General features: G+C 50.4%; 1 protein-coding gene across 1 annotated transcript in view; it reads left to right on the top strand.

The window, feature by feature from the left end:
- MAP2K6 (mitogen-activated protein kinase kinase 6) overlaps positions 1-7,568 on the top strand; it is a gene marked incomplete at its 5' end in the record, with an annotated part of 26,207 nt that extends 18,639 nt beyond the window's left edge. Inside the window, 3 exon segments of the mRNA XM_010180937.1 lie at positions 1-99; positions 2,911-2,956; positions 7,010-7,568. The exon segment at positions 1-99 is cut by the window's left edge and continues 29 nt beyond it. Coding sequence (XP_010179239.1) covers positions 1-99; positions 2,911-2,956; positions 7,010-7,087 — 223 coding nt within the window.
- Between the last annotated feature and the right edge of the window lie 4,650 nt (positions 7,569-12,218).

Consider the following 12,218-nt stretch of genomic DNA (forward strand, 5'->3'; position numbering starts at 1 on the left):
GACGCCCTTCCAGCAGCTCAAGCAGGTGGTGGAGGAGCCCTCGCCGCAGCTCCCGGCGGACAAGTTTTCGGCGGAGTTCGTCGATTTTACCTCGCAATGGTAAAATACCTGCTTTGGCCCTGCTTGCCCTGGCCCTGCTCACTGCCACCATGCTGCGGGGAGGCCAAGGAGGGCAGGTGCCCTCCTGCATCCTTGTCCCCACAGGCGTCTCTCTGCGGTACAACCCCGATTTTTGAACAAAATTAGGGAAGGGAAGGGCTTTCATGCCCTCTCTGCGCAGTGAGGGCCAGGCTGGGACCTGGTGCTGTGCAGACAATGCACACCCTTTACCAGAGCACCAGAGATGGTGGCTGTGGGGATCTTCCCACCTGAGGTGATGAGAAACAGGCTTGGTCACTTTGGGGACACACACAGGAGAAAGGGATTTACAGGACTCTCTCATCCAGTCGTCCCCATATCAACAGCACAGGGTGTCTGTGGCTGGACAGGTGCAGGCAGGCAGGTCCACCATGTCCCTCACATTCCAGGGCTGGTGCAGGGTGGGGAAGAGGAGCAGGGCCCAAAATGGCTGTGTCCTCCCACCTCTCACTCTCAGGAGGACACAGCTGTGAGGGCAGAGGCGGTGCAGAGTTCACCCCACCATGGCCCCCCTCGGCAGCCATCCCGCTACCGGGGCCCTCCGGCTGCTGCGCTGCTTTCCCTGGGACTCGGAGCTGGAAGCAGCGGGAGAGTTTGGCTGCGGCGTAGGAAAAGGGTTGGAGCAGATGCACGCTGTCTGGAGGTTGCGAGAGCTGCAGGAAAGCACAGGCTCTCCCAGCGCCCGAGGAGACTCGCAGCTGCCCTCGTCGTATGGTTCAAAGAGAGCTGGCGGCGGCCCCGCAGCTCCTGACTGCTTCTCCCTCCAGCTTCCCTGGAAACCGCCTGGGAGGCGTTTTTATTTTCCAGGCGCTGCAGTGCCATCCGCGGCTTGCCAAGTTGGCAGGTGGATGGTGGGTTTGCGTGGTAGCCAAGAAAGGACGGCGGATCGACAAATACAGAAATGTGAGACTGTTCCCAAGCTGCCAGCGTCAGGGCCTGCAACCCGGCCGGCTCTGCTGTGACCCAGGAAGGGGATTATCAGCCACTCCTGCCTGGGGACTTCAAGTACCCACACTCAAATTCTTCAGAGTCTTGTTCAAACATGTTTTTGAGGTCCCTGTGATTCAGCTGCACATCTCTCTACCAACCCGTGCTGGGGAATACCTGCCCGTGCCCACACTGCTCTGTGTCAGAGCTGGCTTGGAAAAACCCTCTCACAAAGTGCCCACCGTTTCTGCAAGGCCCACGCTGAGATTTTGGACCAGCTGCCTTTCTCCCATGCTGCTGGCTCACTACTTGTTATTGCAGAGTTGGCTGTTTGTGCCAGGCAGGCTGTTCCCTGCTGAATATTTTGCTTTTGCGAGCACGGTGTCTTGCAGCTATAGCTGTGGGTTGATTTAGGAGTAAGTTATCCACAGCCACTCAGAAGAATGATACCACTGAGCAGCACTCCTGTCTTGAAAGCTTATGTGGTGGTGCCTCTCCTTGCAAATCCTGTCCCCAAGGATTGCTGAAGCTCCCTCAACACCCGTGGAGTGGCAGGGACTCGGAAAAGTGAGCTTTGGCTGCAGATTGCATCAGTTTTGTGTTGTTGGAGTCTGAGATTTCTTCCGATGCCGAACCAGGTCACATCAGCTCAGTGTATTGAGATTGGCATGGCTGAGAGCTATTTCAAATCCAAGAGGTCGCGGAGTGAATCGTACCTAGGGCAGCAAAAATCTGATCACCTGTAGCCACTGCAGGGAAGCTCCTGGGATGTCTGAGTCAGGATCTGATCCAAATATGGCTCTTCATTCCTGAAGATTTACAGTGATTTCAGTAACGTGTCACCAGATTTCCTGGTATTAGTAACCTAGGAACAAGGTTGTTGTTTGCAAAGGGTCTAAATTAAGAAGATTATACCCAAATCCTGCTTCTGGACACACCTAACCTTCAAATGCACCTTAGCATCTCGGCCTGGGCTGCTTTTGAGCTCAGAGGATGTGACACATCCCGTACCTTCAGTTCGGCAATATTGGCACGTATCGTTACTGGGGTTTTTTTCTGTTCATTCACAACATGACACTAAACACGAGGCCGCTACACACAGCAAGCAGGAAATATCTATTCAGTGTGTGTCCTTCGCTTCCTCTGGGCTCCGGCAAATCCCAGCAGAGGAGCGACTTATCATCGCCGAGGTTCTCACTTTTGTTTTGCTCAGTGTGACACCTTTTCCCCGCCACCGACGTGTACGTGTGTGAAGATCTTTTCAAGTTGCTCCAAGTGTCTTTCCCCTAAATACACTGTCAGGAAGTGAGTAGAGATTACGTCCTGTCTTTTAAAAGCTATTTTCTGCTGGAGGGAAACCAAAATAACTTCCAGCTACAACCCTCCAGAGCCATCTGTTGTAGGAGAGGAGAAAAAAAGGATGTCCCATGTAACCGTCCCTGCTGATAACAGCGCGGTGATAAACAAATAGTTGTACACGTGCTTCGAGCCACTCGGTCACCGCTCCCAATCAGAGGTTGGAGGCTGTATCATGCCTGCTGGATGGTACCCAAAAAACCAATTGTACCCATCCCTCAGCAACAGACAGCGTCTTGACTGGTACATGCGGTGTCTCTGGGTCTCTTTGACCTTGAGCTCCCTGCATTTGTGTCTACCCAGCACTGTGTACCATAGGGGCTCTGTGTGTTGTAGGTATCCTCGTGGCTTAAGCTGTCTGCTTAGCGTACAGATGAGCAGTTGAACTTACTCTACAGGGAACTTAAACGTATGATTTTATGGCCTTGCTTAAATTGCACACAGAAAGTAACTTTTACATTTTGTCTTCTTTTTTTTTTTTCATTAAAGCTTGAAGAAGAATTCCAAAGAACGGCCAACATACCCAGAGCTTATGGTGAGTGTGCCTGCCTTAAGCAGTCAGTTGGTTCAGAGCTGAGGTGGATTACACTGAGATGCTGAAGGTAGGGTTTCCAATAGTGACTGGTGATGTGGGATACTCAGCATCTCTTTTTTCGTAACAGATGTGAGAATTGTGGCACTTCAGGGTCTTGGGAGGGTGACTGCAAATCAGAGATACTTGAAATCTCATTCAGGTGCTATTCCAGTCAGATCAAGGAGCAAAATATGTAAAAGCAAGTAATAAATTTGCTAATGGACAGGAATGAGGCTGTGAAGAATAGGTTAGCGAGGATAAAATCCTCCTCTTGGGTTTGTGTGATGGCTTCAACTCCGGCAGTGAAATGGATGTACCACGGATGCTCCACACGGGCTGCAGGAGCTGAGTGGCCTGCAAGGCCACGGTGCCTTGGAGAGGAGACTTTTTGGACAGTGTAATTCCTGGATGTTAGGGACAGAGACAAGTCTGTGAGTAATAATTCCGGTTATTGAATTTCATCGGCTGCTTACAGACTGTTTGCTGTGAGGACGTCTAGGACAGAGGAATTGCTAAGGAAGAAAATGCTGATAAAGGCTTGCAGCAAGGGAAATGCAAGGCAGAGCAGGGCTTTGAGGTCAGATGCACTCAGCTGCTGATGAACTCCCGGCAGCACAGACACTGGTGTGTCCTCAGCCAGAGCTCTGGGCTGGAGCTGGCAAGAACAGGGTCTGTGGGGAGATTTTTCTGCTAGGGCTTCACAGCTTCACAGCCTCCCCCTTTCCTGGCTTTCTGGTATTGATCCTGGTGTTCCTCATAGCCAGCAAAATCAGGAGACTTTAGGAATTGCTGCCTCACGCTGTATGCTCAGAGGTGTTGAGAACTCTGTTGTGTAGGTGCCAAGGTTTAAGGTGCTCTCTAGGTGCTGGAAATCCACGTACCTTTTGCATATCAGTTGTAAGCAGTGAATAATTCCTGTGGCATTTCGTGCTGGGCCCTGTAATGCAATTAGACTATATATAGATGTAATTTGCACACACTTTGCCCAAATACTGGTTTCAAACAAAGGGAGGCCTGAGGTTTATGGCTTCTTTATTTATTCATTTTTATTTTTTTATTATTGAATAAATACATACATATTTTAAGCAAATTTCCAAAGTTTGCCAAGTGGCCTTTTATCAAAAAAGGTTCACTGGAGCAGCTCCGTCTGTTGCAGCATTAATACCCACTGGCAAGCGAGCACATTTCTATTGAATTAGGTTCTTGGATCACCTCTCCAGAGTATCTCAATGCTGTGGTATTTTATGGCTGACATGAGTGTTGTGAGGTCCTGCGGTTGAGGGTTGCTGTTTTGTTGGGGTTTTTTTCTTCTCCCTCCTCTCTCTCTTACGGCATTAAGTTGCGGTACTGGATTGGACTTGTCATTTAGGCAAAACTTCTCCCTTGCTTTCCTGTGGAATTGAGGTTTCTCATGGAAAATATGACTCTGTGCTATCTTGAGCATCAGGAAAACCGATACGGATGCTTAATTTCATTGAAAAACCCACTTCCCCAGGTGAAGTGGAGCATGAAACTACTGCAGGACTCCTCCCTGGTGGTCTGCACATTGCATGGAGCACATCCCACATGGCACAGGGTGCTTTGGGCTATAACCACACTCAGTTTGGGTTCACTGAGAGATGGGGCTGGAGGCCACCGCTGCCGCCCGTGTCACGTTTGTGGGTGCTTCCAGGCTGCTGTAGCTCTGCTTTGGGTGCGACTTAGCTGGGATGTGAAAGCAGTGGCATCATGCTGGGATAATAACACAGCGGGCCATTTGGGCCACGTCTCCCAGAGTTCTTCAGGACACTTTGATTCCTGTGACTGTCTGACCCAGGGAGACCTTGAATTATGCCTGGATCCTTGCCCCAGCCCATTTCAGCTCTGTTTCCCACATAATTGTGCTTCCTCTTCCTTGCTGGTGTGTCTTTGGGTCTCTTCCCAGCTGCTCAGAGCTGCCTCTTTTTCTTCACTGGATAACTTTCTGCTCAAGCCCACCTTGGAAAGTCTCTTTTCTTTGCTCTCTTTCTCCCTCCACTTGGCCTTTGCTGTAAATTATCATTGAAATAGCCAACGCTTAGGGACCGAGGTGAGAGGCAGCTTTGAAAAACCCTGGAAACCCCAAATTGTCTTTAAAAATCTGGTTTGAAATGAGAGAGTGAGGAATAAAACCGAGCTCCCCCAGCCTATGGGATGCACAGCAGCATTTTGCACAGAGCGGAGGCCACCCATGAGCCCTGCAGGGCACCCCCAGCTGCTTTTTGGTTCTTTTTGACACCCTTCATGCAAATAAATACAATGAACAGTGGGTGTCAAACGGTGTTTGGTGATTTACCAAGCTGGGTGGTGAGGTTCGTGTGCCAGAGGGAAGGGATGCCATCCAAAGGGACCTGGACAAGCTGGAGAAGTGGGCCCAGGGGAACCTCATGAGGTTCAACAAGGGGCCAAGGGCAGGGTCCTGCACCTGGGTAGGGGCAATCCTTGTTACTGATACAGGCTGGGAGATGATGTGCTGGAAAGCAGCCCTGAGGAAAAGGACTGGGGGGTACTGGTGGATGAGAAGCTGGACATGAGCCACCAATGTGCATCTGCAGCCCAGAAACCAACCCCATCCTGGGCTGCATCACAAGAAGCGTGGCAGCATCGAGGGAGGTGATTCTGCCCCTCCGCTCTGCTCAGACCTCACCTGCAGTGCTGCATCCAGCTTTGGAGTCTCCAACACAAAAAGGACATTGAAGTGCTGGAGCGGGGCCAGAGGAGGCCACAAAGATGATCCAAGGGCTGGAGCAGCTCTGCTATGAAGACAGGCTGAGAGAGTTGGGGTTGTTCAGCCTGGAGAAGAGAAGGCTCTGGGGGGATCTTATAGCGACCTTCCAGGACCTGAAAGGTGCCTATAATGAAGCTGGGGAAGAGCTGTTCACTAGGGGGTGTAGCAATAGGATGAGGTGATGGTTTTAAACTAGAAAAGGGCAGATTTAGGTTGGATATTAGGAAACAGTTCTTCACCATGAGGTGGTAGATCACTGGCACAGGTTGCCCAGAGGTGGTGCAGGCCCCATCCCTGGAGATATTCAAGGTCAGGCTTGATGGGGTCTGAGCAACCTGATCTGGTACCAGTGTCCCTGCTCACTGCAGGGGTTGGACTGGATCAGCTTTAAAGGTCCCTTCCAACCCAACACAGTCTGTGATTCTATGATTTCAGGTAGAAGTTGGCTGATCTCAGCTGCTAGGTCGCAGTCCCCACTAAAACGGAATCACTGGTGCTAGCAGACAGGGGCTTTGCTGGTGCTGTCAGGGGGCATTTGGTTGTGTATTTTTTTTTTTGTCCTTACACGTGTTTTTCCATTTGTGCTGAAATGTAGGCAAGATTTTCTGGCAGGATGGCTTCCCACATTGGTCACGATTAAGTAGTTAAACATACAGCTGCGGATGGCTTTCCAGCCAGGATGGCTTTCCTCTTTGCGGTGGTTAGGGGTAAAGTAGCCATCTCCTGCTGCGACTGTGAGCAATTGCAGGGAAGAAATGAGACTCCAAAGTCACCAGAGGGTAAATACACAGATAAAGCAGGAAGCTGAGGGAAAACCCACTGCAGTCACCCTTCCTGCAAGGTTTTCCTTGCTCCCGTTGGAGCTGATGTGTGGTGGGGTGGGTAACCACCGTCTCAGGAGGAGCACATCTCCTCTGAGGCACCGCAGAGCTGCGAGCCAGCCTGTGCTGAAGGATGTGATGTGCTAGAGATGGAGGCAGTGGTTTTTAATACTTTCCCTTGCTTCCATTGCAGCCCAGCTCAGCCTTCCCAGCCAGGGCAGGGTTTAAAGGGAATCCAAGAGGGCAGCACAAACCTGCAGCCTTCCTGAAGTGGCCCCTCGTGCTCCTTGACTTGTTTCCAATATAGAGAAAGCCCAATATTATGATGCTAGCAAGAAAATCTTTTGTCACCGTCTAGAAGCTTGTCTGAAAAGGCTTTAGGTTTGGTCCTCGGCGTCATGAATAATAAACTTTTCTATTTGTTCTCTCTTTTTTTTTCTTTCCCAGCAACATCCTTTCTTCACCCTGCACGAATCCAAAGAGACAGACGTCGCCTCTTTTGTCAAACTCATCCTGGGAGACTGAGAACTGGACTTTGTAAATGAATTGCCCTTCTGTGGACTGGTGGGTGCAGGGGAGGGGCGCGTGGCAGGACTTGTCATGGAAGCACCAACAGAAAGTCGCCGTGTTTTGTTTTGTTTTGTTTTAATTCTGAGAAACCCCCGCCTCGCCGAAGTTTTGAAAAGGGTTCTTTGGTATCCATAGTGACATAGAAACGAGCTGGTTAGTGAAATGAATTTTAATAAGGTTGGTAACCTTAAAACAAAAACGAAGCAAAAAAAAAATTTAAAAGAGTGATTGACGTATTTAATGACAGTCAGAGTCCCTCTTCCTAGCTTTCTCCTCATCCCCTTTCCCTTCCTGTCCCCCTGAACCAGAATTTGCTTTGTCATGGTAATAGGTGCTATGGTAGTCATGAAGTTGTATGTAGATTTATATTTTGTCCCTTCCATTATTTTAATATTTATGTTAAGTGCTTGATGGAATAGATTTCTGTTTTATATGAGGATGAATGCGTGGTGACGATGGTGATGCTAAATGAGGCCGCAGCAAGGGACAGTCGTAGGGCTTTGCTGGGGAAAAGGTGTCAAAGGAAAAGAGGAAGATGAGACGAAGTGTCTGTGTTGGGGAAAATATTTAATGTGCATCATACAAAGAATTTATAAACCAGGATCTCAGCTCAGCTACTCGAGCTGCTTTTGCAGTGTGTGAGGCAGCATCGCTGTAAGGGAGGGAGGCCCCAGCATCCCACGAGGTCCTTTCTTCTCTTGCTGCCTGTGATGCGCTGCCCTGGGACAGCCCCTGCCCTGCATCCCACCGACTCACTCTGCTCTATGGAGTGATGAGGTCTGGAGCGGGAAGACGATGCTTAGGTTGTGAGATGAGTTGCACAAAAATCAGGAGGTGGCTGCAGTGGTCGGTCCCCACCTGCCCTTGAGCCCAGCAGCGTTGCAGCGTCTGAGGTTCACTTGGACTGGGGATGAGCTGCTTTGGGCCTGAAAGGGGGTTTTTCTCTCCTTGTCCAGATGAGAAAGGGTAACAGTATGTGGAGCACGACATCTGTGAAAAATGGGATATCTCAGCGTGAGTTTCCAGGGCTCTCGGCAGTGCGTCGGCAGCAATCCCTCTGTGCTCACCCACAGACTTTGGGAGTGCTACGAGCTCCCCTGGAGCCCGTGCTGGCCTGTGGTTTGGGCCATATCCAGCTCTGGTCGGGATGCTGAAGGCAGCCAGGAGCGCCGGGCTCCGGCACGGGCTGCAGGTGTCCCCCACAAGAGCTGCAGCCTGGGAAACCACACAGGGAAACCACAGCCCACCCGTACCAGGGGCTCGTTGCTGTTGGACGGGTCCTCAAAGCAAAGCTGCCGGCCAAGGGCAGGAGCATGGGGGCTGCTGGGTGGGACGGGAGGGCAGCAGATCACGCTGCTTTTGGGTCACGGTCTAGAGGAAGGGGAGACCGCGCACTGCAAGGTGTTATTGTGAGTCTGGAGCAAGGCCACTGGCTCCGGATTGACACTGGTTTGACTGAGCCAAACCTGCATAGCTGCTTCGCTCGGCTATGAGCTCCTTTGCCTTTGCCCATCTGTGGCTGCGCCGGAGCGTGCACATATGCCCTGTGCCCCTCCACATGCTCCCCTTCCCCACCCATTGCTTTGGCACACTCTCAGAGTCAAATCTCAAGCAGAAGCATGCCTTGTTCTGTAATATTTAAGTTGTGCAGGATGCTGTTCAGCCTGTGATCCAGCCTTTCCTCTCCCACTTTGGTGGCTCCAGTCTCTGTTGGTGCAGGTTGGGCTTCTGGACCAGTCTGAGCATCTCTTTGGGAAGTGATCCCTTGGAAGGGCTGATGGGGAGAGCAGCATTTAGAGCAGGGGGTCCCCAATGGTGGTACCTCTTGTGCTAGGGTCATACTGACCAGTTTGAAGAGGTGAACATAGACACCGCCAGTGCCTGGGCTGCCACTGTCACCACCACCATCACCACCATGGCCGTGGCTGGCAGTGCCCACAGAGGTGGCTGTGAACCCCAAAATAGCGCAGCTCTGCCCTGGGGCCAGCATTGAAGGACATAGAGGAGCATTTCTCATGGGGATTAATGGATCCTTGTGCCCTTCAGCCGCAGAGCGAGGCGGCCTGAGGAGGGCTCGCAGGAGTTGGGGTGTGGGGCTTTCCTTGCTGCAAAGAACTCATGGGACGTGCAGAATTTGGGGAAAAAGCCCACGTTTCCCAAACCTGCCTGGCCCTCGGTACCGATCAGCTCCATATCCCGCGTTGTGTGAAGGGAAACCTTTCAGGTTACATTTTGTTGCGGACGAAACACAAGGATGTTTTACTTTGCGGTGTAATTTTAAGAGGCCTCGCATGGCTCATGATCTGCCCTCTCATATTCCATGGGGTGTGTGTGTGTGTTTTCTCTCTCTCGCTTTCTCAGAGTCGCAGAGCTGTTTTGATTGATTGTCCTCAGCTGCAGTGAAAAGTCCAGCCAGCCAGTTTATAGACTTGGTTCCAGCATCAATTCTCGCTTTGAAAAACATGACATTTAAAACCACCCTTTGGTTTTCCTACATATGGATCTGATGCTTTTGCTAAAGATTGTTTTTGCCACTTTTCTCCTGGAATATAAGTCTCATTTGGACACCGCATCTCCTTGACCTCACAGCACCTTTATTTCGGTGCCGTTGTAATTGACAGGTTGAATTTATGAGATACTGTCAAAGTTCAGTATTAATAGCAGATATTAATGTCACCAGCGTTTTCCAATAGAAAATTAATGTCAGCGTTGTCTGCAGCGAGTAACCCTCTAAAATGATTCCTACATGCCTCGACACTGCATGCTGAGCGCTTGCTTTTATGCTTTTTCCTCTCGCAGTGCTTGGGCTGTCTAATCCCTTTGTTTTAATGCCGTTACAATAGGGCATGCAACAAATCACTGCACTTCCCTCCTGCTCCTTCATGACTTTGTTCCTTGAAAAGTCATTTACGTCAGCCCGGGGTAAGTGTGAATCTGTCTGACCGGTGTGAACGAGAACAGCGATCTGAGCGATCCCCACCGCAGCAGGTAGAGAAATGCAGGGTCTGTCTCTCCATCTGTCTCTGCCTCCTTCACCTGTGGACACAAAACTTGGCCTGGCTCAGGGTTTTCTTAGAGAGAAAGAAAACACACAAAGGCCTCGGCACAAAGGGGAGAGCCAGGGACTCCCATGTGCTTAAAATCTCTGGAAACATGCTGGGCTACAGGGTGAAAATCAGACTTTTTTCTCTTTTTTTGATTGTGACCTCTGTGAAGATGAAGAGCCTTTGGTCGGTGCTCAGAACTGTGAAGCAAAGGGTTGCCTAGGACAGGCGTGGTTTTTGGGACATAAGGCCTTTCCTACCAGCCATGCCCCCTGAACAACTGAGGTGTTGAGGCTTAAAGCTGTCCTTCAAAAAGCTCTTTTGTTTTCAGACTGGGCAGCACGCTAGGGTGTTCTGAACTGCAGAAGTAGCAGGTCTTGTGCCATAGACCCTAAAACAACCCAAAACCACAGCAGGGAGCAGAAAGGAGAGAAAAGGGCCTCAGAGCTCAGCGCTGAGCTGGGACCCGGACCAGCTCTGTGAATTTAATGCCAGCATGTTTAGCCATTTGCGAGACAGGGAGGGCCTCTCTGCTCTGCCACAGGGGACCACCAGGACATGGTGTTCATCCTCTTTTCCCCTCCACCACGCATCTCCTGATGTTCCTGCAACCTCCTAAATGCTTGAGGCCTTGCCATGGCTGGAGCTCTTGAAGTGTCCCTGGCAGCAAAGCTGTTGCTGGGTCCTCAAGAGCCCACTGGTCCCTTCAACTTGAAAGAGGAGTTGAAGGGCATTTGCTGGTTACTGGTTTTAAATGCCAGACTCGTGCTGCTGCAGTGGGTGAAATGCCCATCTTTTCTGGAGCTTCTTCAGGTGTACTAAACCTTACACACATACGTACTGTATTTCTGCCTTTTCCCCTGACTTTTGTCAGGTTTAGTGGTGAGGAAGGAGGCATTTCTGACTTGCTCAAGAGGTGAGAATGCCATTTCTGGAGGCAACCAGCCTCCCCTCTGCGATGGAGGAGGCAGTTGGTGGGTCAGTCCTCAGAAAAAGCTCTCAAAAAAGGTCTGCAGTTGAGGTCCCGGTGGTTAAGCAGATGCAGAAGGAGGTGGTGGTGTCCCTGGTGGGTCAAGGACCTTCTCTGGTTGGGAAGGGGCTGCTGGAGCCCTCACCCATGCAGTGAGGGCAGAGACACCAGCATGCACAACCTTTGCTGGGATTTCTCCATGCTTGCTGCAAGCCAAGTACGTACCTGCACATTCCCCTTCTTTCCTAGACGTTTTGGAAGAGGAAATCCTGCACGGTCACCGCAGCATTGCTTTAGTGGCTGGTCTGATGTAGTTCAGACAAGGTTCCCACCAGCTCCCTTGTTTAATAGCCATCTTTTTTATTAAAAACAAAGCCCAATCTCTTCTCTCCGAAAAGACAGCCAAGATACTCTTTTTTTCCCCCCTCTTTTCCATCCTGTTCCTCTTAGAGGAACTCTGGGAGCCCGTCTTGGTGCTTTCACTCTTTCACATGCCAAAGATTGCTCCATCCCTCTTAGTTACGCTCCTGCCAAACCAGATCTTATAATCTTGCCTCAAAAATCATCCACTTCCCTGCTCCTTGGGGTTCCTTTTGTTGCTGTTGCTTTTTCATTGAATTTCCTCCTGTTTATTGACATGACTATTGTTGAGCTTCCTGGACACATGCAGCTCTCTTTTTCAGCTACAGAGAAAGACAAATAGTTGCCTCCACTGGTCTGCCCCTGCTGTTGGGGAAATACTGTTGGTGATGTGAATCCTCCAGATGGGGATGGGTCTCATTTAGCGTTGGGGTCATGGAGGGTGTAAACTGGCGTTGCTCCATTGGCTTGGCTGGAAGAAGGCCAATTTTGTCCAGCTGAGAATCTGTCCTTAATGTCTAAACAGTTATTACACACTAATAAAGATTAATGATTGTAAATCCCCGCGGATTATACATAAAATGGCAAGTTTTGCCCATTAATCTTTATTGCCGTGTTATAGCTGTTTATGTTAGAGGAGCTGTCTCTTTCTGTTCTGAACATGCACTTAGGAAGTAGGGGTTGAGCGTGGGGGAGATGGAGGGTGGACAGA

The sequence above is a fragment of the Mesitornis unicolor genome, unplaced genomic scaffold, assembly GCF_000695765.1.
Source record: "Mesitornis unicolor isolate BGI_N332 unplaced genomic scaffold, ASM69576v1 scaffold14983, whole genome shotgun sequence".
Classification (NCBI taxonomy): domain Eukaryota; kingdom Metazoa; phylum Chordata; class Aves; order Mesitornithiformes; family Mesitornithidae; genus Mesitornis; species Mesitornis unicolor.